Here is a 27,942-nt window from a genome sequence, read left to right on the forward strand (position 1 = left end):
GCTAAGCTCAAAAGCTGAGAATTGAAAGCTTTTTTTAACATATGTATATAATTTATTGTAAGATAAGTTTTGATCATTTCAATGAATCTATTTTTAACTTAAAATCCTCGGAATCAACCTCAGCTAGTGATGTTGTAAATTTTGAATTCGTAATCGTACATCTTGCCGAGTTTCTCATTTTGTAACAATTTATTTGTCGGAGACAGTCAACAATGTGTTCGCGAAATATCGGAAAACTCATATGTCTATAATATTTTATCTCGGTTGGAACCCATACAACGTAGTGCTTTTCTTACTATACGTGAATTTTCGTGGAGGAATAGCAAACCATTAACTCTACAAAGTAGGACAAGAAAGCAGCATCCTAAGTGTACCAGTAGACAGTTCGGTGAGTGTTTAATCCGAAACAATACTGCATTTATATTGGATTGATTCACGCATTTGTTGAGTAGTTGATTCGTTTTTATCTCATAGTTGAGTTTGATCATTCTCGAATTTTGTAGAAGCACATAAAACATAATTTGCGGAGTATAGTAACGTTTTACCTTCACGCGTCCAACGAGGAAAATAAAGAGTTACTCCATTGGGCATGTAATAGCTGACTACAAATACAGTAAACGCATTGTTTTATTGTAAAAGCAATGGCAGCATGCCACGAATAATAGAAAGTTGTCCAAAAAGTAGCTGCCGATTGCAAGTCGAAACGAAAGCACGTTCCCGCCGCGAGTCGCGGAGTCGCGCCGAAAGCACGCGAATGACAAGCCAGCGAGGGCCGCGGCCGGTCTCACCCTCGAGCGCGCCAATCGGCTTGCAGCGGAGCGCCGCGGCTAACGGAAAGGCACGACAGGGCGGCCGCGAGGGGGAAAGAGAGGGCTGGCTGGTCGGAAATAGAACTCGGCGGAGAGCGAGCAGGAGAGCGCATGGGCCCGCGGTGGCAGAGAGCGCGCAAGCTCGGCAGCGGGTGGCGGCGCGGTCGGAGTCGGCGAAGGTGGCGCTCGCTCGCGGACTCTCCGTCTCCGTCGGGCGTACACGGCGACGGCGCGCGGAGCGGCAGAGAGGGGGCAGAGCAGGGGAGCAGGGGCAGCAGCAGAAGCAGCGGGCAGTGGAGCGAGCGAGCGGCGGGCGGCGCTGTGGCAGTTGGCCCAAGATGGCGGAGCCGTGCTGGATGGCTGGCGCCTCGGCGCGAGCTTGGCCCCTGGTCTGCGTTACAGTCGGCCCCGTCGCGACGTCGTGCCGCGAGTGCCAGTGAGCCGCCCCGCCGTCTCAGTCACACTCGCACGCAACTCGGCCGCGGGCTCTTTCGCTTACGCCTCTCTCTCGCTCTCGCTCTCTCTATCTCTCTCTCTCTCCCTCGCTCTCGCACTCCGTCGCGCGCGTGGCTCGGCCTAAAACCAAAGCCAGCGTCAACAACGCCCCGCTGCAGCAGCAGCCGCCGCCGCCGACGAGCGCACTTGCCGGCTGGAGCTTGCGCGCGCCCCCCCGGCCATCGCACGCAGCGCAGCGACACAGCTTTAGCAGGTGAGACTCTGACAAACTTGTCGCCGATACTGGGCCGCCCGTCTGCCCGGCTAACTCCGCTTGCAGCAGCGAGCCAAGAGGCGGATTTCGCGCGAGCGGCCTAGCCGCGCCCTCTTGCCGACTCGTGGCTCGAGAGCCCCGAGCTTGCGGCCCGCACGGGAGTGCATGTCGCGCGCGACCAAGTGGCAGTTGTCGGCTCGTAGACTGACCCGAGCCTGGCGCGACGGACCGATCGAATGAGAACAAACAGCCGAGGGTCTCTTGGGCGCTCTCCGCATTCGCGTGCGCCGCAGCTGCAGCTCCGCTCTGCTTCGTTCCCTTCACCGAGAGCGAGAGGGCAGTCGGAGGCGTCGAGCTTCTCCGGAGATGATGCGGCACGGGGTGCGCGCGCGAGGCCAGTAGTCCCCATCGGCAGCGGCGAGACGGCCAAAGGGAGAGAGCGAGAGAGAGAGAGAGAGAAAGAGAGAGACAGGCAGAGAGAAGGAGCGAGGAAGCTGCGCGAGCGCTGTCGTCTGCTAGTAAGCTTGCGCGCACGCTCCCTCGCGTTCTCTCTCTCTCTCTCTCTCGCTCGCAGCCCCGTTTCGTTCGCTCGCGCCGCACAGCCTTCGCCTCGCTCGTTCTCTCTTCGCTCCGGCATTTCGTTGAGTGCTCCCCACGTCTCTCGTGACTCGGTCTTGCCTTAATTTTTTTTTTCACCTCCGCTACCTCCCTCGCGCCCTCGCGCGCGCGCGCGCACACACTCACACTTTATGCACGTGCCTCCACCTCTTCTTCTTTTTCCCTCTTAATTTTTCCATTGTTTCCGTTGCAATCGATCTAAATACGCGCGTTGTTAGGCTCTGTGTAGCCGCCCCGCGCGCCCCAGCCACGCCAGGCAAGAAGCACTCTTGACTTTGTTATCTGTAGACTATATACCACTACTCTCCGTTTCGTCTTTTTCTTTTTTGTCATTTTTTTCTGCGTACTTCTCTCGTACAGCTTTCAGTGCATTGCTTCGCGCTGTGTGTGTGTACGTGTGCAGTATCGTCGATTACCACTCCAATTATTTAAACTCATTTCTTGCTGCTCGTTTGACCTGTGCATCTAATTGTTACGCTAATGTTGAACAACAACGACAAAATGGACGTTTGCTTCAGATCCGTTGGAAGACTGCTCCAATACAAAATGCGACACTTTCGTTCTCAGTAGTCTGTGCTGCGAGGTTACGTAATAAATACATGTGCTCAATACGTTATCAAAGGTCGAAATTGCACGGCAAATTTGCGTGCAGTGTATTTCGATAAAGTGAAATTTACGCGCGAAGTCCAATGAAACCCACGAGATATTATGAATTCTGACGGATGGGTTTTTATCATTTGACTTTGCGAAAGTGTAAAACATTATTAGAGGAAATTCGAAGCGTAACGTAATGTCGACTCACGGAAACCAAAGTGAAAAAAAAAGACAAGAAAGACGTTAAGCTTGCAGTTTTGAGCTTGTAAAAAGAAGGCGATAAACTTGGAGTAGCTACGGGCGAAAAGTAGCTGACAACGATGATGCACGGAAGTGGGCAAAAGCAGTAGGCGAAAGAAAAATGTGAAAGCAGCGCAAGTGCCTCTGTGGGCGTCTCCGACAGGCGCGTTTACCACGCGAGAGCGATAATCTCCTCGAGTCATCGATATTCCAACCCTCGCACGCGTGGGATTGTTTGCATCATCCCGCCAGTCGTACCTGCTTATGGCTCCGTCTTTTCTTTCTGTCCGCTGCCTGGCACTGCGAGTGGCGCGCACGTGATTTGCAACTCGCGCGCGGCTTACACGCGCGCAACTGCGAGCATTGATTTCCCAGTAGTTGCGGCATTGGTTAGACGCGACGCTATCTTCTCGTTCTTTTTTTTTACGAAGGCTGGATTTTCGAGTGCCTCGTGTGTAACATTGCAAAGCTCGCGACAAATCGCTGACAGTGCTGATTTCACAAAATATACAAGACGTCGTCAACAGCACATCGTTGCAAGACTCATCCAACGGAAGTCAGTCCAGTGAGCTCCTTCGATTAAAAAAAGCAGACGCCTCGGCAAAGAAACTCTCGCGAATGTGAATAATCGTGTCCAAGTTGCCGATACTTTCCCAATAAACATCGAGCCCAGGAGAGACTTTCCGTAGAAAAAAGAGATACAGCAAAGGCGCAGCCATCTAATTGAAATAGTCGGCGAAGCGTGAATAATATAAAAAGTCCGATGGTCCAACAAGAGAGCTAAGCATTATCCGCGAGAAGGAAAAAGAAGAAAAGTTTTCAGAGTGTAATATTCGTCTGCAGGTACTTGGCTCATTGTCGGCTACGAGTTGGCTTTCATTCTATTGCACGCCTCCTCCTCCCTTCTGATCTCCTGCTCTTAGTTTTCCTCGTTGTCTCTTTCTCTTTCGCTCGCTGCTCTGCTCTGCTCTGCGCGCGAGGCCGTTCGCCGCACGCGCGCCGCTTTACCTATATAGACGACATATATAAAGGCCGCCTGCAACCGGGCACACTCTTTCCCGCACGTACTTCGCTGCAGCTCGTTGACTGTCTCGTCTTTCCTCCTCTTCTCTCATTCACTGCGCTATTCCGAATGCGCGCCCGAACACAGGTCGATCTATAATAGGCTTGTATAATATCCAAATTCATCGAAAATTTACGAAGCACACACCCTGACTTCCAGTCGCATCACGGCATTCCCTTGTGAATTTTTAAAGCGTTTACTGATTCGAAAAGTATTTACGGTTTAATAGCTCGACACTGACTTATTTATGTGGACAAAAGAGATTCTATTTTTACCGAGCAGCATACGTTCAACTTCAGCATTTAGACTTAGCAATCGCATTTACAACGAAATTGAAAGCCTGCAGCATTCGACTGGAGGCATTTTACGAACTGTTCCGAGTGAGTTTGCGTTCCGAGTCGATCGATAACGCAAAGTTTAGCGTTTTACGGCAAATCATGATCTATCTTTGGCAAATTTACAAGCGACCTGCAAGTTTGATTTACGCGAATTCGTTACAGGAATTTATCGGCGTTCCAATTCGGGCAACTCTTTAGTCTGACAGTAGCAGTAGAAACTTGCACGACGATTCGATTCACTCGCACCGTGACTAGATTCGCGCGGCGCGCGGCGCTCGGCTCTGCCGGCACATCGGACGATACACCGACCGAGTCAATGTTCATCTTTTAATACTGTTCAAATTGTACGAAGATCAGCTTACGAAGATGATTAATTGAAGATCGAGGTAAAGTTAATTAATGAATTAAGAGTATAAACACGAATGTTTGAAAATAGATGCACAGTAGCGCATAGATGCTCGCACGGTAAGGTTGGTATTCGAGCGTGGGAATCGAAAGCACCATAGGCCGGGATTAGCGATCGATCGGCAAATTTTCTCTCCTCGGCGCTGTAAAAAAATACCGGAAGTGAGAAGCGCCAGCTCGCGAGGGAGAAGCCCTTGCAATAAAACCAGACCTTTATTATGCCCTCGGTCGGCCGTGAGAGCAGCAAAGCGATGATCCTCCTCCACCTATGGCTCGCGCGTGCTTTCGCTGCGTACGAGCTATACGCGCGCTTGCGTCCACTTTACGCGCCTACCTTCGATCTGCGAGAATCTTATTTCGCGGATGCCCGTGCTTGCGTGCTCTCTGTCGAGTGCCTCCCAAATGCATCCAGCTGATTTTCTTCGTTCGGCATTGGCTCTGTGCTGCGCGCCCAGCTCGATTATGCGAATTAATGCGAGGCTGACATATTTCATGCACAACTCGTATACGAGCTAACGACATAAGGAATAAGCGATATAAAGTTATACAATTTAGTTCAACTTTCACCGTGTCGCTGTGCAGCGCTGTATTGAACAAATTAAACGTAATAGAAAACGCAAACTCGTTTGGGTAGGTCTTTCGTAATATCATCACATTTATTGCGTGAAATTATTCAACAGTTCAAGCTAATTATTCACAAGTAATGTGTTCGACAATACATAGCTAGGAAATATAACCAAATTTACTTGAGGAGATGAGAGAGCAACTTAAATAATTGTCTTTCGAGACATGAAAATATATATAACGTGAGTGTTAATTTTATTGCAAAGTCGTGATTTTATTGCCGTTCAACTAACAATGGAATAAATATCTTCTTTCTTTTACATTCAGTATTATTCTTTCGGAAGTAGGAATAAAAAATAAAAAATCTACAATATTTGTTTTATTGTTTTATTTATTTACGATGTCGGGTTAGTTAATAGGTACCTAATTTTGATACATGAAAATTATATGAAAACATATACGTCTTAACATTTTAATTGGTTCTATAAATAATTCCAATAAATAAGTTCATATAGTATTATCGTAACTAAATTTGCTTAAATGTTGAATTTAAGTAATCGATAAGAAAAAGCAAATATTCGAAAATCTCGTAGTTTCATGGTCATCCAATTTTATATCATCAAATCTTATATTGAAAAATGGACCGTGATAAATAGTTTGAAAAATTAATACTGCTGAAAATTTTTAACTAATATAGAATCCTACTGAAAATTATCTTATCTTATCTATTTATTCCGTTTTTTTTATTCAACGTACGATGGAAATGATACAATATTACTAAAACAAAAAATAGGAAAGGATCTATACATCTATACATGTATATCGTTAGCAGTTGGAATTTTTTCAATCATTATTTACAAACAGCGTTGAAGGATTTAATACTCGGTAATAGTCTTGATAGTCATGCGCAATCGATCGATTATTACATACGCAGACTTCATTCGAAGAATGTCAATGTTGTAAAATTATTTCAAAGCATGAGTCATAATGCCTTTTACGCGCTAAAAAAATACGCTACTTTGACATCTTTTATTTTAATTATTATTATTTCGATACTCCGTGCGCAAAATGCCTCTATCCCGCACGCTCGGCAGAAAACGTTTCATTTCACGCGAAGAAACTAGTTAATGAATATTGAAAATATAAGGAATGGAACCCAATATCGTTATTCAATAAGAAAAAAATTATTTAATGCGGTGATCGTGCATGTGAGTATTCTTGTTTTCAGTTGAAATTGAAAGAGAAAGAAAAACGATACTCATAAAAATGGAACAGTGGTAATACGAATTTTGAGTAAAAGGAAGTGCAACAATTTTCATAAATAATACTTGTTCGAATCAATAAGAAAACAAGAACTTTTGCAAATAACAAAGTTACATTACTGTATAAGAAAAGGTGACAATGACTTTTCAGAAAATGTAACTCGCAGTGATAAACAGTTAATTATTGCAAGCACAGACAACTCAATATGCCGTATTGCACTGACTAACAGTTACTGTTGGTATGAGGTCTGTTGCACAAATTAGAATTTGATAAAACGTGGAACGAGCCATAAAATTGAATGCGCTTTTGAGAAAGAAACGTTAACCTCGAGAACACAGTAAAATGTTGTATATATGTAGACATGATTGCTCGTGAAAGTGCAAAAAAAAACGTAGGGGTCTTCACTTACCTCTAGTGCTTGAGCTTTTCTCCGCGACGGGATTCCCCGCGAACCCCCTCGCTGAACTTTATCGCTGGCGAACAGACCGTCCGCTCGTACGGGTTATTGCATTTCTCCGGCTCGTTCCCATTTCACCGTGTATTTTCACTCAGTGAATTTCCCGCTCTCTCAGCGCGAGTGCGCTGTTCTGCTGACCTCCTCAAGGCCCTTTCTTTACAAATCTTCAAGATTTCGGCGAGTTTCGATAACGGGATCGAACAAGCGGCATGAAAGATATTTGGTGATTACGGTGCAACCAGCCAAGTACACTTTCGTGTGTTTTCACTGTAGTCGACGGCTGCTTCTATCATCGAGTCATCCTGTAAACTTACGATCAAATCCAATTCATTGACGCGGCCGTTCTAACGTTTTAGAAAGTCAGCGTGATACTTGCGAGTTGAAGCTGCCACAGCACGTATAGAGCTACACATTCAAATTTACATAATTGGAGCGCGGAGATGAAGGTATTGATGCAATTAATAATGATAGGTGCGTTTTTACCGATGCTTACGAAAGGTTGCAAAGCGAAAAAAAAAAACTTCCAGAGCGAGGCCTGTCGAGAATCAATAATGAAATTTGCAGTTTGCAATAACGCGCGACGAGGCAGTAATGCACTTGTAAAAATTCAGACTGAGGTTAACGGATACAGCGTAACTCGTCAATGGTGCAATGTCTAATAAGCCCGCTTGTCGATACGTGTCATTTAAGCGTTTTCTCGTTGGCGTCGACGCTACATAATGCGCAGATGTTGAACGAGATCGCCGTGCGAGCACGCGAGTGGCGAACGTTCGACACGGACAGACATATTTTACGGCGATAGTTCGCGCATGAAGTGCTGATAATTATACGCAGAATGCTACGATAGACCAGAAGCACCGGTGGCTAAACAATTTTTTTTCTTTTTTTTCTTTTCGCGGGGACACTTTCAAAACGAAGCGAGGAGCGCGCAAAAAGCCATTATTATCGCAACACTTTCGTCGGGCGTTCGCGCGCCACTATAATCCACGTTAAAATAAGAACAGAAGAAGTCCTGGAGAAGTTACGAGAACGCGGTGTTTTTCTGTTCGCCGGGGAAAATGCGCATTGTGGCGTTTTCATTGGCTCGTTAGATGTACGTGCGTCGCGCCTGCGGCTGTCAACGTCGTCGTCGTCGCAGCACGCCGACCGAGGAGAGAAGCCAAGTGGTGGGGTCGTCCCATCAGTCCGCTATAAGGGATATCGTTGGGCCCCGAGACTTTCAGTCGTAGCTTACAGCGCTCGCTACACGCATCTGACGGCGGCCGTGCGCGCGCGCGCTCTCCCGAAACGTCTCTCGCACGCATCGCTCACGAGAAGGCTCTCAGTGCTTCTTTATCGACGAGTGGCTACGCACCAGTGAAGATTTTGGCTTCGGGACGAGGGATGATTAATACAAGTCGGTTAGTCACTACGTCTTCCTTTTTTTTCAGTCGCTTTATCTGCGTCCAGACAGCTACGCTGCCGCCGTTATTTCCATATTCAGAGCTCGTAGAACAACGTTCGTTCTTTCTTTCCGCTCCGCCTCTTGGAGCTTCATCAAACATCGTGTGCGACTGCTTTGCGAGTGATATAGTGGTAGATGCGTCGGCTTACTAGACGACCATGTCAAGTTCTTGGGCGAACGTGGTCTCATAGAATGCAAAAGCTTTCGTAGGCGCGACGTTGCACAGCTATCAGAATGCAAACAGAGACACTTGGCGCGGAGAGGGAGATCGAGAATCGGCGAGCACGTGTTATCTTGCGATCTTGTAAGTTAGACCGGCTTCGGATGCCGATTTGGTTGGGGGCGTCCAACTTGCGATGGCGTGGCGAATCGAAGGACCGTTCGACGACGCGTTTGCGCGCACCGAAGAGCAAAGAAAGTGGACCATCGGGCACATCCGCGTGCTTGTTCAGTCAGGTGTAACCTTGTTCCGAAGCTGGCGATCTGGCTGTGTGGCCGTGACCCTGACTCGGCGGCGCGCCTCAACCATTATGCGCGTTTCAACCCCGCGTGTAACAGAGCCGAAAATATATGTGGAACGCAAGTGGCGTTGCATTTATGGAACGGGAAAGGCAACGCACCGTTAGCGCAACATTCAATTAATAATTTCGAGCGGCGAGGCGTTTATAACGGAAGTTCGCCATTGCTGAATCCTTGTGGTTCGCTTGCCGCCGGTATTAACTAGATTGCACAATTATCGCGTGCGTAAGTCGCGTCTTGGACGCGGTAATTTATCTCGGAGGCGCGTGCGATAGCAATCGCGCGCTCGAGCGACGATTGCAACAAGTCAGTTGAATTTTTCGGTCTACGATAGCGCTCGCCGTGAGAATAGCCGTGAGCTTCGTTCCTCATAATTTTCGCGAGCTCGCTGGCTAACTCCTCGTAAAGTTAAGCAGCCGTAAACCAGCGCAAGTCAGCGCGCATTGCCGATCCCATAAAGAGGAATTTATTGTGCTCGTGCCATTGGGATCTTTACGCGTTGCCTCTCTCGCTTAACAGCCTCGAATCGGCGCGATAGCAAAACAATTGATTCGACGCCCGTCGTGACATTTAGCAAATATCGCGGTGCGAATGATTCACACGGAGGCATAGTTCGCCCCGAGCAGAAGCAGACAGCGAAATCGCAAACTAGAGCGCGCGACGATAATAAGCGCTCGAGGATTCTCTGGCGAACAATCGGCCGCGCGCACATTTGTGGCGGCACCGACTTCCGCGAAATATCGGAACGCATCGCGCCGTCGATGCAGCCCTTGCAGCTCCAACATTATTGTTAGCCAGTCGAACGTCTCTCATTTTATCTTTTTTCCTCTCTTAGTCAGCTCGTTCGGTCGCGTGCATGACAAGTATCTTTGCGAGCGTATACTCTATTTTTCCTTTGCTCATTTTCGCTACGCACGGCCATTGTCGAAAGTAGGTCGCGACACCGTTCCTCTCTCTAGCGTCTTGCCGATTCGTGCGCGATCTCCTCGTAGGCGTCAAATCGCACGCGTGCAGCGCGTATCGGCTATTCATTCGCGTCTTCGTCGCAAAGCGTTACTCACGCGAGCTCGCGAGCCGACGGCGAATAAGCAAAGTGCAGCTGGCTCGAAAGTTATCGTGGCGTTTCGTCATCGTAGCATCCGACAATTAATATACATCGCGCACGGTAGCTACGTGAATGCCAAAAGGGAAACTGTATGATTTCGATGTTGGTATGGCGCGAGTGCGAACTCCGTTTGGAATTCCGTTGGGCGACGGCAGGGAGTTAATGGAAAGTTTAATGGAAAGTTCGCCGACGAGCGCGTGCAAAATCGCGACGCCGCTCGATCGGTTCAACCCAAATCGAATGAAATGCGCGCGCGAGGTTAGTTGGGCGCACTTGCGGGCGCGCGATCGACGTCCGAAGCTCGTCACCGTGGGCGAGCGCACCGAACAAGTCGACCGCGAGAAGTGGCGTTTCGCCAGCGCGTCGATCGAGCCAATTTGCGAACGAGCCACGGGAAAGATCGAAGCGCCGAGGCAGGCGCCGGCCGGGACGGCGCCATCCGAACGCTCGGAGAACATTAAACAGCGGAATTTCGGGACAAAGCGGAAGGAGAGGAGGCGTTTACCTTCACCTACAGCCCGTGAGTGCATAGCCATCGTCGCGATGGGCAAGGCCGACGAACCCGGCGGCGCGCGCGCGCGCGTACGCCTGTCGTTCCACGCCCGACCGCAACGCTCTCGCGCTAACTGGATTCATGCTGTACGAACGCGACGCGGAGGAGCAGCGCTATACTCGTCGTTGGCTCCCACCGCGTGTCTTGCCACGCACGCTCGTTCTTTTCTCACATCTCCTCTCGCTCTTTCGTCGCTCGACTTGCATTAAAATTCGGGCTCCGCTCAATTGATATCCAAGTGGCAATTAGACTCGAATCTTGATTTCGAGACCATTCGAAAAAGGCGCGCTCGATAAAGCGCTTTCGCCTATTTACATCGATCGAAGGAGCCCTCGCCGTGTTCTTCGCATTCCTTTCTCGAGACCCCGGCGTCATATCGTTTACAGTGGGATCGATCCTTCTAATTGACATTCGCACTTGACGCCTCGCATAGCCCTTTAATTAAAACTGCTACGAGATTGCTAATTACTCTCGCGGAGCCCCTACGCTCCGGCCGGATTACATATTTGGAAAAATCATTATTTTCCCTGGCGCTCATCGGCGTTCCGTTGCTTAAAACCATGCGATTACGTTGCACGTCGACCGATCCGTCAACGCGAAGCCTGCAATTTGCTTATCACAGATAATGTGCTTGTCAACTAATTCAAGCGAATCAAAAGCTTATACGGACATAACCGTCTAATCGTCGTTTATTCGGAGCTTTCGAAAATATCACCTACATATATAAACATTGTTTTTTTCGATACCGTTGGTCTCCTAATCGTACAGCAAGTGGCCGCTCTCGGGCAAAAGAAAAATAATTCGATCGCCCAACTAATCAAAGTCAAAAAACTTATGAAGCACAAGTGCACTTGTCAGACTACGAGAGGCAAAGTTAAATAGCCAAAGGATAATGAAGAATCGAGAAAATAGCGAGCCTGTCTTGCCTTCGTATTATATCCAAAAAGCTGGCTGGCGAAAATAATCGGTTAGCAGGCGAGTTTTCGCGGTGTATGTGTGTAACTGTGACACCAAACTGTTACCGTCGTTTCTAACGGTATATTACCTTCCTCTCTTCCCTGCTTACTCGAGAGCCCGAAGACCGAACGAGAGAGCGACCGCGTAACTATATTTAAATGTGCGCGCGCACGGGCCTCCTGTTTGCATTCCCCGCGCGCTTTGCGGCCTTTCTCTCATTCGCAAATACACGTCCCGCCAGTTTTTTCTTTTTTTTTTTGACGGTCAACAGAAGCATGCGTGAGCACACTTTCTTCCGTGTGTGTACTATACGAAGTCTTTGCGATATGTTCTATTGATTAAATAAACAATTGTATTTTGCAATCGATTCTGAAAAAAATAGAGGATGATGCAAATTGCAGCTTCGTCTTTATTGCTTCATGATGACGTAGTGGCAATCCTTATATTTTATCTTGACTTCTGATAAAACGTCGTTCTATGCAATCACGGCATCCGAAACCGTCAGTCATAAATTTTCCAAAAAAATTAATGTCAAGAAGAGAAAAATCTCTATGGACTCAAAATTCGCAATACCGTAATGTTTGCGACGCCTAGCATAAAGTGGAGTCACGCCTGATTCATTCTTTAAAATTGGGACCGAGAAGCTGACAAAAGCATGCATAATCAAAATTATGCATAATATCATGTTTGTTTTTATACCGTTATTGAAATAATCATAATAAAAGTAGATTCATCAGATGAGTCTGAAAGATTATCGATATTATTCGCAGCTAAAAACTGTATATAAAATATAACGAGGTCATGTTGATACATTGTTTCCACACAAGTAGGTGTGTGTATTATATTTTTCAATTGATTTCCTTTCCGTGGACATACGTATTACACATGGTGGGACAAGGTATTTAGGCAGAAGCGTTTTCATGCTGTTTCACCTACATTAATTCAGACTCGCGGATTAATAGACCATCAATCAATCGCTATCAATGATTCAGTTTTGCCGCAAGTTCAAAAATACACGCATAATTCTCGAGCGCCGCGTACATGTAATTATTCGGCTGCGTAATCAATCATACCGAAAATATTTACCTAATCGCTGATTTTATTACACGAGAAATTTTGCTACGATAGACGGTCGCGAGACGAACATGGCTTTGTCAATAGGCACTGTAAGCATAGAAAACTGACGAATTTTCCAATTGCAGTTAAATATTTTGAATTTTCATCAAATTTTTAGAGAGAAGAATTTTATTTTTGGAAAAAATTAACAAGATAAACACATTTCCGTGTCCAAATGTTCCATAAAAGTTCAAAATTTACAATTATTGACGAAAAATTCGTCAGTTTGCAATTTATTTTTATGCCTGTTCACGTAGTTATCGTTGATATTGATTATCAAAGAAGCTTTTTCAGCTCATAGTTGAGCTGTATTGTAAGTATATGTGGTGACTAAGCTTTATATTCATAATTCTATACGATTTTTCGATTGAGCTTAAGAAGTCAAAGAATACCTAGTTTTTTGTTCTAACAATAGGAAAGCATGCCATTTTTTAAATTCAATGCGATTGGCGACAATGGAAATCAGCGTAAGACCCATTTGACAGGAAACGCTCAAATAGCTCTTTCCCGCGCGATCAGAGTCTTCCATTAAGCGATGGTGAGTGTCAAAAAGATGGGAAAAACTAGTGAACCAATTGTCCCATCAGCAGAGATAAGCGACTGCGTGATCAGGTTCCAACACAAGAGAGGGAGAGAGAGAGAGAGTGAGAGAGAGCACATGGCGAGAGTCAGGGATATATAAGCTTCAAACTCTGCTATTACTTCCGATGACACGTCGTTTAAAAGAGCTCGCGGCCATTCTTTCTTTTTTGTTCTTTCCACGCGCTGCTCGCGGCGGCTTAATTAACGCCGATAAGAGCTTGCGAAATAAAAAGAGAGGAGCGGAAGAGGAGAGAGAATTGCTCGTGTCTGGTTTCGCGCTTTCGCGACAAGTGGCCTTTTGTCTTTGCCCTTTTCTCTCAGCCGGTCTCTTAAGCTTTTTTAGCAAGCAGCAACTTTGAAATATTTATCCGCGCGGTACGCATAATGGCGTTGCTCGTTGACAGATATATACACGATTGAAATAAGGGTGGGGGGGGGGGGTCGTAAGCTTTTCGGCAAAACTGCCGTGTGCGAGTGCTCTTCCACAATTTTCATTCGCGTCACGCCGTCTCAAATACAGATTAATGCGAGCTTTATGAAAAGCCGCCGTGGTCAAACTGTCATTTGATCGCGCATTGGTTCGAACGGCCCGTGACGAGGTTTGCGAAGGTAATGAAACCACGCGATTGACAGTCGCCACTTCGCGATCGGTAAACATCCGGTAACAATCTCGACCTGTTTTTCTGGAACTGTCGCGAGGCGTCGTGACGATTTCTCTCTCTCTCTCTCTCTCTCTCTCTCTTTCTCTCTTGTCGTCATTGGCAGTGATTTCGCTGCAGCGCGCGCTAAAACGCAAAGTACGTTACCGGGATTTAAAGCGCGCCAACGAACCCGCGAGCGACACACTTCCCGGTTATTAACATACATTCTCGCCAATATGCATCATTTCCTTAAGTCCCGCGGCTCTTTGCACTGATCGTATATACAATCGCCGACGCGCGTTTTGCCGCAGCCGACGACTGACTAGTCTCGATTGTTGCGCGCGCTCTGCGCCTTTCCCTTGATTTCACTTGTTGTTCGCCGTGCTGCTACTATATACTCTCTCGGATGAGCGCAGACGCTTTTCCGGTGTTTTTTGTTCGTCTCAGAGGCAGGAGGTACGTTTTCAACTCGTTCAGACGATTTTCGAACATTAATCAGTCACGCCACTGCTCTCTGATTACTGTCGCCTAGCGCAAATTGTAAATTTATCGAGCTGCGCCAAGTTGGTGGAATTTCAATCACGGGCGAGTAATAAAATATGACGTGACGCGCGAAAAGTTGTGAAAAGCGCGAGGATAGAGTCGGACCCGCGTGAAACGGAGGATCTCGAGGTTGAGACGAGCAAAGCACGATACGCGAATAAGGCTGCTTTGAGCTGCGTCGCGACGCGGCATCGCGAAACTTATCAAAAACCTCATTTTCAGCGGTGTGCGTGCGCGCGAAAGTTTCGGATGTGTCGAGAAGCCGCGCTTCAATTTTAATATGGCTGGCTAAAGTTGGCGACGTGCGCGCGCACGCGCAAAACTATACCAACGTGAAAAAAAGGACACGCGAGAGAAATGCCATTTAGCCGTGACGCGCAGGTGCCGAGGCGTTGCCGGCAAATTCGCAAATATGCCAACTAGCTCGCAAGCATCGGTCGACGATCGAACGCACCGAATAAACAAGAGCAGTATCAAGCGAACTTAACAACTGTACTTGATTGGACTGTGGTGCACATGTACAATTGACAAAGCTACTTCCGACAGTCAGCGTCTCGGACGTTATCGCTTATCAGCTCTCTCTCTCTCTCTCTTCCCTGCTAATGCCGTGATAGTGATCGTTGGCGTTTATATAAAATCTGACGTAACAGTCGCACCTTTTATCGGATCTCGCTCACACGTGCGTGTTGTCTCCCTCCCTCGTTCGCCTTTATTCCCCCATAATACTCGTTTTACGAGGTAGGGCAAGACGCGAGACGCACCGGCGATCCGTACGTGCACATCGTTCGGGTGCGTTATGCGAGTCAAATGAATTGGCAGTTTGCAATTAATTCGATCGCAATTGAAAAATGCACCATCGTGTCGAATGGTCGTTAGGTAGTGTTGCTAGGGATGAGCTGCATTACATTTTCGAGGCAGTGTCGTTACCCCCGTGTTGGGATGAATATAGCCAAGGCAGCAATTAATTAACGAAAATACAGAAATAGCTGCGTGACAAACAATAAAATTGGCGTGTCGAACGAGTTAGCAACGCTGCTGCTGGACAACCTTCGCCGAATTAATGCTCGCTGGAACGGAAGAGCGAAACAACCCCCCCCTCTCTCTCTCTCTCTCTCTCTCTCTGTCGCGTGACACAATAACACGCTACTACTCGGCTCTTCCTCTCTCATATCGATTGTGCAGCACATTTTCACTGCGAGAGCGCATATGCGGCAAAAAGCTCTCCGCCGCTTGGCTACTTCAGCATACACTAGTTTTTTCTTTCCTTCTTTTCAGACGTGATTATTCGTTTACTTGGTTGTAATGAGAAATGCACGCGTGATTATGCATCGGATTCCCAAACGGAGATTTTTAATTAATGCGTTAGAGCAGGTCCATCCCTGTTTCATTGGCAGGTCAGTATTGCCGGACGAGTGATCCAGCATTACGCTCGCTCGAATGCTCAGATCACTGCACTGCAATGCTTTAGCACAGTCCTCCGCGAACGCTACGATAAATGGAGCGTAAACAGCTACTCGCGCAGTGCAGCCGTACGCCGTTGTAACTGCTAATGAACGTTTCTCATCCCAACGTTTTTTTTCAATTTTCGACTGCGAGATAAAACAGCTTTTGCATATTCAAATCGATGGCCAAATAGCCCGTTACTACTCGGAAGATCATTTCCTTTTCTCGCTATAACCGATACCGGCAATTTCCTAAAGTTTTCTCGAAAAATTTCGACCATGTGTAATTCAAGGGGGCGTTGTTTAATCAGCCTGGCAAAAGCACCAGCGGCTACAGCGGCCAAGTTTCAAGCACGAAGGCTCGTTTTACACGTTGAAGGCTAGAAAGTTCCCTCGCGCGGTATACAATCTTCAGAGGAGCCCAACAATCAAACGACTTTAAGCAGCGCAGAGACTCGGCAGGCACAAGTTCGCAGGCAGCACCTCGTAAACACTAAATTATTCGTCCGATAACAAACTCTTCGGCGTTTCTGGCCAGCGATAATTCACTTTTGCCAAAAGACTCTCTTGAAAATCGTAGAGCATTATTCAATCGAATCGACGGTTTTACGAGAAGAGATACGAGATTAGACCTGTCGTCGCAGGGGTAACAGCTGAATTAACGCAACGTTTATTTGGCGCTTTAACGGAAAATCCATATATTAAAGGTTAGTCATCGCGCCCGCGGACAACTAGAATCCGTCGGTAACAGATCGAACAATAGTGATCGTTGAGTCTCAGTCCGATTCTCGCGTATGCTTGGCTGCTGCACTTGCATTGACGAAGCGATGTCGCACACGAATATACGAGATCCCAAGGGAACAATGTCGCGCAGGCGCGAGCTCCCTCCTCCCCGCCGCACCACCTTGTGGTCTTCAGTTTTTTTTCACTGCTACTGCCGCTGCTCTCGATCTCGACGACGACAACGACGCCGACGACGACGACGCAGCTGCATAACGGCTCTTTCTCGGACTCTCGCTGCCAGCGGTGGCGCTGGCTATATAACGGGGTCGGCCACGCCGATGGCCTTCCTGACCGAAAGAGCGCTGGCCTAGAATCCCAGCGGCGGCGGCGGCGGCGGCGGCGCGACAGCGGTCGTGTGCACGCGTCCGTGTAGTCCCTCTTACTCGGTGTGTATCCGCCTCTGGCGCGCCTGCGTCGTCTGCTGCCTCCTTACCGAAGCGCGTTTTATCGATGCGTGCCCCGTAGCCCGGCTCTCTCGCCTGTCTGTCGTCGCGTGGGCGCGGATCAAGGTCTTGCCTCTCTGCCCGGTCGGCGCGCAGCGGATCGCCCTCTCTCTCTCTCTCTCTCTCTCTCGCCGAAATTTCGCCGGGCTCGTCGCTCAATTGGCACTTCGGCTTACCGCGAGACTAAGTAGCACAATGAGCGTGGCCCGCGAGCAACCTCATCCGCTAATCTTCGAATTATATCGTAGACGAGCCTCGCTTCTGCGCTTCGCTTTGCTATCTCCTCCCTGCGATATCTCTTTGCCCGGGAACGATATCCACGCGGACTCTTCTGCAGCGCTGCTCCTCGGCGACGACTAATCGCTCGGATAAACCGCGAATCGGACGCTTTTTTAGCTTGCGCGCCGCGGCTTATCGCCAACGCTGGCTCTCTGCTTCTATTACTGGCCGATTATTTTCCTAGCTGCCTTCGCTTCCACTTTATCAGCAGCTGCGCCAAGTCTAGCGAAAAAAGCCGAACAGTTGTACTTTTACATCACAATCAACGGCCGCAGATTCACAATCAAGCTCCTTCGTAGTGTCAATTTTATAATTGCGTAGTCTTACAGTGGGTTATAACCATTGCTAAATCATTGAATCGTCAGTCTCCCCGAGTGATCATTCGATACAACACGGAACAGCCTCTGATTAAATAACGAACGAAATTCAAATTATGCATGCGTGCCTCTAACTTATAAAATAAATCTTGAAAGCACAGATTACGAACAACAACCAAATTGCTCCACTTTTACTCACGCAACGAACAAAAAAAAAGAGCCTGGTAACCCACAAAAACACGGCAGTTGCGGCTGAAAACGAATAAAAAAATAAGTTACGTAGTAGCCGGTATACAACATGTGCGCGCACGCGCGAGAATGTCGCAGGTGTGTAATAGCATAGCGGCAGTTTATCGCAGCGATAAGCGTGCGCGTTTCATAGTATTTTTTTTTTTTTTTTTTCGATACACCCACCGACTTATACATTCTTTCACTTAGCAGTTGGCGTATGCCAACCGGCGCCGCACCTTTCTTCCCGTTTGTCGTCGCGATATAGTGTCAAGCTCAAAAACTTTTGTCGCTTCCCCGCGTAATTCAGTAGAGAGAGAGAGAGAGAGAGAGAGAGAGAGAGAGAGAGAGAGAGAGAGAGCGCTGTTGACTTTTTCGCGTTAATTAAACGGGCTACACCTCGTGCCCGCAAAAGAATCTGCACGTGGCCTCCAGTTCTCTCACGGTTAACGCGGCTAATCATGCGATACACCATTCCCCGGGGGAACGTACGAACTTGCTCGGCGTGTGTCTGCGTGGACGTACTTTTTCAAAGTACAACGACATTTAATGCATTGTGGCTTTCGAGCCTAATCTGACACTTGCTACGAGCAGCGTTCGTTTGGGTCAATTGTCGTGAGCTGCCGTTGTCGAAACTTAATTTCGGGATGAAATTGTTAGCGACGCTGTCAGTCCGCCGCGATGAGCGAACTAAATAACAATCTGTATGAATTATTAATGAAAGTTTCGAGCGATTGTACGTTAGTAAGCTACGTTTCATTATCTTTTTCAATGCACACTACGAATGTCGATGCTCTCCTCGTTATACAGAGTTGGTTTAAAATATGCGGTCGAGGGGCAATGACGCGCAAATCACAGCTTAATCGAATACTCGTTAAATTTGACCGACAGCCTCGTGGCAGTTAAGCGAATTAATTTCCCTGCGTACGATGGAAAAGTGTGCGCTTTCGAATAAAATTCCATGCGAATAATAGGAAAAAAAAGTGGCTCCAACTCGCTTCGTTCTCTATGCATTGAATTTCGATAAAATCCAGTTGCGCCATTCAAAACGTATCGAATTACATTAAGTGTCGAGTCTATTCAAGTGAAATGGTGTCCACTACCGACAATCGTTAAATATTAAAAGTTTGAAACGATATCCACGTCACTCACCGTTCTGCTCACCTCACTGCTTCTGCGTGCTTCATTTGAGAGTGCATACTTTCGTGTCAACGCGTGGACACCTAATTTCCAATCGTATCAAGTCCTTAAAACGCTAAGATTTAGCGCATGGAATTTAATAAGAACTACATCTAAAAGTCGGTCTACTAATAAATTGCTGTCGTTTTATGATCACAGGTGCAGGAGCGTCTTTGCCGGTGCGAAATGAGCGTGGAAATTTCAAGACGCCATCGTAATCGTCGTCAGCTCTGCAAGTCGAGGAGGGAGAGGACGGAAGGAGGCATCAGGCACTGAGTTGGAAAACCATCGACGCATAATAGAAATTTGCCTCCCAACCTATTTTTCGTCGCCTCTTTTTCAACAAGAAAAAAAAAGTCCGTCTTCGATCAATTCACAATAAAGCTTCCGTGAGGCAAGTGCGAGGCGTCAAGAAGGAAGAATTCCAGAGAGAGAGAGAGAGCAGCAGCAATATAAGATGACAGCAATGCCGGGAGTTGGTTACACGTCGATCAAGGACTTTTATCGGGATCGCTCGATTTTCATCACTGGCGGCACCGGCTTCATGGGCAAGGTCCTCGTCGAGAAGCTGCTCAGGTCATGTCCTGGGATCAAGAACATCTACTTGCTCATGAGGCCAAAACGCGGCCAAGGCGTCCAGCAAAGGCTTCAGGAATTACTTAATGCTCCAGTAAGTTATATTCACACTCGTTTAACTATCACGTACGACGAACCGACTGGCAATGCAACAAAAGCGAGCTCGAACACCAAAAGAAATGGACAAGCTCGTGGTTTTTTTTTTTTTTTTTCATTCGAATACCCTTCATCCGAAAAATGGAAAAATATTCCCAATTTCATTTCGCGAATGCATCTATCATGTATAGGCGTGCGGTAAAACGAAAATTCAATAGGTTATATGTATCCAAGTATATTTTCATCGATTGCCCGACAAGCGCTTTTTATAACGCTTCCGGCAATTACAGCTGGAATTCGAAGGATTCAGTGAGAAATCGCGCATTTTTTGGATCGATATAACCGGATTAAGATGGGTTAATAAGATATTACGTGTAGAGATCGATCGATCAATTACGAAATAAAGGCACCTTGCCTGTTTGCAGCTGTTCGACAAATTACGGCAAGACTGCCCGCACGAGCTATTGAAGATAGTGCCAGTGGCCGGCGACATAACCGAGCCGGAATTGGGGATCTCGGAGGCGGATCAAGACCTGCTGATCCGCTGCGTATCCGTGGTCTTCCACTCGGCTGCCACGGTGAAATTCGACGAGGCACTCAAGCTCTCCGTCACCATCAATATGCTCGGCACCAAACGCCTCGTACAGCTCTGCCATCGCATGCACAATCTGGAGGTGACTGACTCCTCTTCCCCTACGTCTATGCAACAAGGCTCGCGCCGGTCGGATACTTGTTTTTCTTGTCGTATGCTCGTTTCTATCCGGAACAGCTCACTGATATTCCGATTATTGACTTATGAACGCTTGTTTGCGGTCTAGGCTGCGTGTAAATTGAGATTGACGGGCTGATTGAAGCGAATGAAGACAGATCGAATGAGCTTGGACTTGGCTCGGCGCACTTAGCTGCGCTGCGCTCGTAACTAATTTGACAGGAATAATGAGAAACGTAAACGAATGTCGCAGGCGCTGATCCACGTGTCGACGGCGTACTGCAATTGCGATCGCAGGGACGTCGACGAGGTGATCTATCCGGCGCCCCACGACCCCGAGCAGATAATCTCGTGCACGACGTGGATGGACGACAGCTTGGTGGAAGAGTTGACGCCCAAATTGATAGCCGGCCGACCCAACACCTATACCTTCACCAAGGCCCTCGCCGAGAGCATGCTCATGCGTGAGAGCAACAGTCTGCCGCTGGCCATTGTCAGGCCGTCCATCGTGCTGTCGTCGTTGAAGGAGCCCGTGGCCGGATGGGTCGACAACTGGAACGGGCCTACCGGCATCATCGCCGCCGTCGGCAAGGGCTTCTTCAGGTATCGTGCCTCTCGATTCTCGCCCCGCAAAAGGCGCAACCGCGCCAAGCTGACGCTTACCGTTGATGCGCAGGACGATGATGTGCCACGAGGACAAGGTGGCGGATCTGGTGCCGGTGGACATCGTCATTAACCTGATGATCGTGGCGGCGTGGCGGACGGCGCTGCACCGCACCGAGAGCATCAGCGTCTACAACTGCAGCACCGGCCGGCAGAATCCCATCACTTGGAAGCACTTCGTCGACCTGTCGTTCAAGTACAGTCGCATGCACCCGACGAACGGAGCCCTCTGGTACCCCGGCGGCTGTCTGCGCAATTCGGCCTCGCTGAACCGAGTCTGCGTGGCCTTCCAGCACATCGTGCCGGCCTTCGCGATCGACCTGCTGACCAACCTGCGCGGTGGCAAGCCCATCATGATGCGCGTCCAGGCGAAGCTCGACAAGGCAGCCAAGTGCCTCGAGTACTTCAGCACGCAGCAGTGGAACTTCCGCGACGACAACGTGAGGCGCCTCAACGAGCAGCTCAGCGACGAGGACCGCCGGACATTTCCGTTCGACGTCAGGCAGATCGACTGGCCGTCCTACCTCGAGAACTACATTCTCGGCATCCGGCAGTTCATACTGAAGGAGAGCCCCGATACACTACCAGCCGCTCGTTCACACATCACCAGGTAAGCGCCCGCGGCCCCCGCCGGCCAGTCGTCCAGCCAGCCAGCCAGCCAGCCAGTCCTCCAACGCCCGCCGACTGCTTGCAGATTGTACTGGCTGCACAAGGCCGTGCAGCTGGGCACGCTGCTGCTGCTGGTGCGCGTCGTGCTGTCGCACAGTAGCTGGGCGCGCACCGCCTGGTTCTCGCTGCTGTCGTTCGTGCTGCGAATGTGCCGCATGATTGTCTGACGACAGAGCAGCAGCATCAGCAGCAGCAACGGCGCCAACGCCGCGGTCGGCCTCGGCCCCACCGGCGCCAGCCACCAGCAGATATTCCACGGCAGCCGCAGCAGCCTGCAGTCGTGCCGTCGCCGCTCGTCACCGGGGCTCGCTCGCGGCGGCCTGCCTCAACAGCCACGCCGGAAGTGCTGCGCGCTGAGGTTGCGGTTCTTCGCTTGCGTCTCTCCGGGCGTCACCCTCTTCGCGTTCGTCCTGGCAACTTGAGGCGTCACCACTGCTCGAGCACGCACCACCATCAGCAGCACCAGCAGCAGCAGCAGCAGCAGCAGCAGCAGCAGCAACGTTCACCCGAGAGAGAGACTGCCGGCTGACGCTCTCTCGCTCCGGACCGCGCATCATCCTGCTCCCCGCGCCCTCAACGCGGGCATTATTATTATTACTGTGCTGCGATTATTGGGCAAACGGTTCGACGACTCGACACACACCACTTCGTCGGCCGCCAACGACAACCGAACGCCATCCTCCTCGCCGTCTCCATGTATTGGCGACAAATTTGAATGACCGCGAGACACATGCACACACGCGCACACACACACACACACACATGCGCGCGCGCGCGCACGCACGCACGCGACAGGCATCGTATCGGAAAACATTTAAAAACAAATAAATAAATAAAAATAAACACGTAATTTAAACGAATTGTACCCAATGTGTGGTAAGAGATAAACAGTAGCTTCCAGTAACAAAAACACAATGAAAAACCACAAAAAAATGTATGCTTTAAACAAGAGACAAACTGACAAGCTTCGTAGTGCATTTTTATAGCGTGTCGACGTTTAAACAAAGATTGCTAAGGGAAAAACAAACAAACCAAACGCTGTTAAATACCATTAAAATAATAAAAGACAAAGAGGGAAAGGTCATTTCGCGTGATGCATAAGCAATTCGAAACTTTCGTTATTTTAACGCCGCGCGAAACAACAGAACAGATAAAATGCAGCTCTGAGGTGGCGCGAGTGAGAGAAAGAGCGAAAGAAAGTGTGAGAGAGAGAGAGAGAGAGCTAGAGGAATGGAGTGAAAGGTGTAAAAGAAAACTGTAAGTTGACGATAATACGAGAGAAGCCAGATTTTAATGCTTCCGACACACTTATGAACACACAAACGCTACACACTCTTACACACACTCACACGTAACGCCGTATACTTTCATGTCGACTCGAACAAAAAACCGAGGAAAAAAGAGATAGGGAGAAAAAATAAGCTTAGAAAATATCATTGTATAACGAGGCAGAGGAATAATATGATCGAGGCGGGCAAAAATCATACGTTGCACCAGGTCAATTTTTTATAATGATGACGCTTGTTGAGTGCGCGTGCGAGACAATGTGTACACGTACGTCGCGTTGAACATTGCATATATACACGACAAGAAAATAATTTAAAAAATAAGAGAAGAAAACATGAAACAATGCGTGAATAACACATTTAATAAAAAAAAGCGCACGCAGGACGCGACGGTTCATTAAAGATAAAAAAACAAAATATAAAAAAGCGCGTCGTGCCCCCTCGGGTATTGTCGGTATCTGACATTCTTCTTATACTTTCACGCCGTGACGTAAGATACCTAGACGGATATTTTTTGCTACGTCCAATTTAATAAAACAAAAAAAAACGTGAGAAAGAGAAAGAAAGAGCGAATGCAGAGGGTTGTGCGAACGTTGTGCCGCGCTTTTACAGGATTTACGGTTGTTTTGTCCAGAAGTAGTACATATATGGGAGAGCTTTTGTAGAATGATTTTTATCGGCAACGTCACACTATGGGTTATCGGGTGGTTGAGTTTAATTGTTTAATTCCTTTAGGTGTATAGATAATTCCAAGAAACATGAAAATAATACTTGAGGGATTGTAGATTTAAACGAAGTAAATGAGCGGAGATGCGGCATTGTTTTCTTTTTTTTTCAAACCACTGTCTTTGTTTTGTTCGTTTGTAGAACGAGAATTGATATAGCGCCATTTGCGTTGAAAAAAGATGCATATTATTTATATGCAGGTATGTATCGTCTAATTGGGCTTTATGGCAGAATGAATTACGTATGTTCCTAGTTCAAAGATTTTTTAGCATATGTTTATGATCGTCAAACGCTTCCAAAAGCATGTAGAAAATGCTTCTTCGATTTCGATTATTTATTGCCCGACTAATCTTCCATTGAATTTTTCGTTTGTTAAAAATCTATGTAACGTAATCTTCCTGTCTATTATAGAATAACTTTTTTGATTTTTGAATTTTATTAGATTTTTAATTGTATTGTAAATATTTTGATAAAGAATATTCGAACGTCAGTTATGCTGATTATTGTTGAATTTTTTAATTATGCGACGAGATAATTTTTCATTAACATATTATTTATTTAGTAATACGTTTGAAACTAAAATATTTCACAAAATAGATGCTCACGTAACCGATATACAGACCCAACAAATGTGACTTTTTAAACATGAAATCGTACCAGCAATGCAAAGAAAAGCTCAAGCAAGCGTGAAAAATGGATGGAAAGTCCATTTGATCCGTTTATAAGAAAATATATTAAGAATATAACAGCATGTGCGTCAAAAAAAATGGAAATAAAGCAGCATATATCGCTTACCTCAAAGTAATGTTGATAATCTTTTTTAATTTTTATTGCAAAATACCTCTATGTATCTTACAGAACATTATTACATCGCCATCGAATATAAAATGTTATTATCATCGTCGTTCATTATATTCATCGTTCTTCAATTTTGAAGGCATTGGCAACTTGATATATATAGTTACTATATACGTTATCGTGCGTCTTCGAACGAGTGTCTCCCAGCCCCCTTCTCAACTAATTTCTTTGTGTAATTGTGTACTAATTCCAGCGGTTGTTCTTATTACAAAAACGAGTCGGCTAACGAAAACAACAGGAGAATTTTTCTCCTGTGCTACTTGAAGATAAAAGCAAAATAATAATTATTCAAAAAAATAAGTAACAGTAAAGAATACAGTATAATGAAGTAAAATGGAAACTAAACATTTAGCGATGATTAGATAAAATTGTGTAAATATTATACAAAATAAAGTGACACCGATAAACTTGCGAGTTATTTGAAATTACGAATGTCATGGAAAATCTTACAATACTTGAGACACGATATGTAATAATTGGCTAATTGGAGCGTGAATGAACTAAAAGACGGAAAGAGCGGAAAGCCAAGAAAGAAGCAGAAAAAGAGAGAATGAATAACACTTTTATAATTATTTGAGATCGTCACGTCTAAATATTTTGTTCGCGAATCCCATTTGATAGTCCGACACTTTTGCTTGTAAATAATCTTTCGCTCTACAAGATGTAAAATTCTAAAAGCAAAATGCCATAAGTGAATGGTATACTTTCATAAAAATTGCTTAGAAGCTGCAACATTTTAGCGTAAAATATTTTTCATATATTCGTAACAAGAACGGATTCTCGAATCGTTGCAAAATTAAGTTTACTATAGTTTCTTTTTGTCTTGCGCCGATCTGTCTGTAAATGATCGTGACCTTTTGAAAATGGTTTCCACGAAATATTTAGACGCGTCCAACTACTTCCCAAGTAATTTACGTTGACCGGGAAGAAATTGAGAAAACAATGAAGTGTGATAAAAAATAGTGCGCACATCATTCCAATTTTTCACGCAGAGAAAGCGGTGGAAATATATGAGCGAATTAGGTTGTTCAATTGAAAGGCGGGCATCGTTCGTAAATAGCCTACATGAAATTTAGCTCGATAATCAGATAAAGTGTTCAAGCTCGTCCTCCTTCCCTATTTGTAAGAATAAGTTTTCATTTTTTGATAGCTGTTAATCATGATGCTACATACTCGCCTTAGTTTAAATAAAGATCCGTCACACCAAGTCTATGAGGAATTTTATTATTGTATTCCGTATTCAAATTCAATCATTAAGTATTAAACATTTTCATAGAAATCGCAAGAATCTTCTATATTATTTTACGGCCACATAAAAAGGCTATTTTAATATTTTAAAATCAGTGCACCTTTTCTTTTTATTTACGTATCTGAAATGAAAATCTTGACAATATCTGGTATGCAGATTGGTCCTGATCACTCTTGCTTTTTTTTTTTATGATAATACGAAGAAGAATAAATATTATCAAGATTACATCATATTTATAAGCTTTACATCGCTGCAGGCAGACTGTGGGAAATTTATAAAATTAAAAACAGTTGCTTGATAAAATCTTATACGATACGTGTTCTGCATTAATTAATACTTATGTCAGTGTAAATATGCAGATGCTTTAATTTAGAAATGCCGATTTCCTATTTTAAAATCATATTAAAACCAGTGTAAAATGTATGTTATTAATCCTAATGAAATTTGATGAGCACAGGCTTGGGTCGTTGTGGAAATCTTGTTGCAAGTACAGACTTGGCCTTTCGACAAATACACACGGCCGGAGAAATGTATTTGTCTTCTTCATACTAAGACGAATACATAGATGCCAATTAGCTTGATGCAAGCAATTTTACTTTCAGTCGTGTGTATCAAAGACAAAATATTAACCGATATGATTGAGATTTTCGAAAGGCTTTGCATAGTATTCCGCAAATGAGGCGTAATTTGTATATTTTGTGCCACTCGTTGCCTGTGCCTTTAAGATGGACAAAACAAAGCACCAATCATTTGGTTCTACTTATGATTCTTGTTTCATGTTGACTTTAGCATTCGCGAACAAAGGGTTATAATTGTTTAAGCGTCAAATAAATTTAAGTTCAGTGCATCCCAAAGCCGATTCTCTGCTCCCACCCCCCGCCCCTTTAATTGTAAATCTTTCCTAAGATATCTATTTTACAATGTGTTGTTCAACGCTGCCAAGAACGTAGTAAATTAAAAAATATATATAAATGAAAAAAAAAGTGAAATAGACGAGAATTTGATGGATAATGTAGGTACGCGCAAGCATTGTAATGAATTAAGAAACAAATTAAAGACTTCGTTAAAGAGAGTAATGAACGAGAGTATGAGAGTGTGCGTGAAAATTAGATGAAAACAATAAAAGAAAGTGAAGCGGTAGCGCTAATTACAAAGGTCACCAGCTAGTCCCGCCTGTAACTTACCCGGTCACCACAATGCATACAACAAAATAATATTTAATATTATTAATTTAATTAATATTATACTGTACTATTGCAAGATACATTAAAAAGAAAGGATGAAAAAAATTCAAAAGACATTTTAGTTGACGACTCTTTATTTACAACTCCTCTGGATTGGTTGTTTCCAATTAGAAAGTGGAACGAGTCGACGAGGATACATTGAAGATATCCTTGTGCTTCTTCAATTTAGGGAAAGAAACTCATAAGTTCGGCTTGTTTACGTTGCGTTTAAACACAATTGTTCAACAGCTACACTAAGTCATTTTTTTTTCTATTTTTTAAACGATATTATTGCGTATAAAATTGAAACCTATCATTTCTACTTATTTTATTTCACATGTTATGAACATTATTATTGTTTCATTTAATTTTAAGCTGATTTTTGTTACAGACCTTGTGTCACATTAACGTTTTTCTCGATACAAAGTTTATGTAATATTATTGTTTGCGTTTTTGCATTTGTAGTCGTTGGAAATTAAATGCCAATTTCTGTACAATTAATTAATTTCATTTATTATTTACATCGACGTTCCTACAAAAGAAACATTACCTTATTACGTATACTTCAGAAATTTAAAGATGTGAAAGTAATTGCTGATTAAGTTATTAGTGAAAGAAGATATAATACAGCAGTAATAAGATATCATTGTCTAGAGTAGTTTTGTGCAATGACCTAATGAACTGCACGGCAATTTT

The 27,942-nt window shown here is 45.7% G+C and overlaps 1 protein-coding gene across 4 annotated transcripts; it reads left to right on the forward strand.

Annotated features, from left to right (window-relative positions):
- Nucleotides 1-1,041: 1,041 nt before the first annotated feature.
- Nucleotides 1,042-27,732, forward strand: LOC131668696 (putative fatty acyl-CoA reductase CG5065). Of its 4 annotated transcripts, none has more exons than XM_058943068.1 (6): nucleotides 1,042-1,518; nucleotides 19,351-19,861; nucleotides 20,289-20,537; nucleotides 20,826-21,175; nucleotides 21,249-21,845; nucleotides 21,930-27,732. In XM_058943068.1, the coding sequence occupies exons 2-6, from the start codon at nucleotides 19,649-19,651 to the stop codon at nucleotides 22,069-22,071; spliced, it is 1,551 nt and encodes a 516-aa protein (XP_058799051.1). In that variant the 5' UTR covers nucleotides 1,042-1,518; nucleotides 19,351-19,648; the 3' UTR covers nucleotides 22,072-27,732. The 4 variants fall into 4 exon arrangements, with proteins under 4 accessions (XP_058799051.1, XP_058799054.1, XP_058799053.1 ...); XM_058943071.1 differs by lacking the exon at nucleotides 1,042-1,518 and adding an exon at nucleotides 2,008-2,036; XM_058943070.1 differs by lacking the exon at nucleotides 1,042-1,518 and adding an exon at nucleotides 3,622-3,813.
- Nucleotides 27,733-27,942: the final 210 nt, after the last annotated feature.

The sequence above is a fragment of the Phymastichus coffea genome, unplaced genomic scaffold (genome assembly GCF_024137745.1).
Source record: "Phymastichus coffea isolate CEN01 unplaced genomic scaffold, Cenicafe_Pcof_1.1 PCOF00082, whole genome shotgun sequence".
NCBI classification, from domain to species: domain Eukaryota; kingdom Metazoa; phylum Arthropoda; class Insecta; order Hymenoptera; family Eulophidae; genus Phymastichus; species Phymastichus coffea.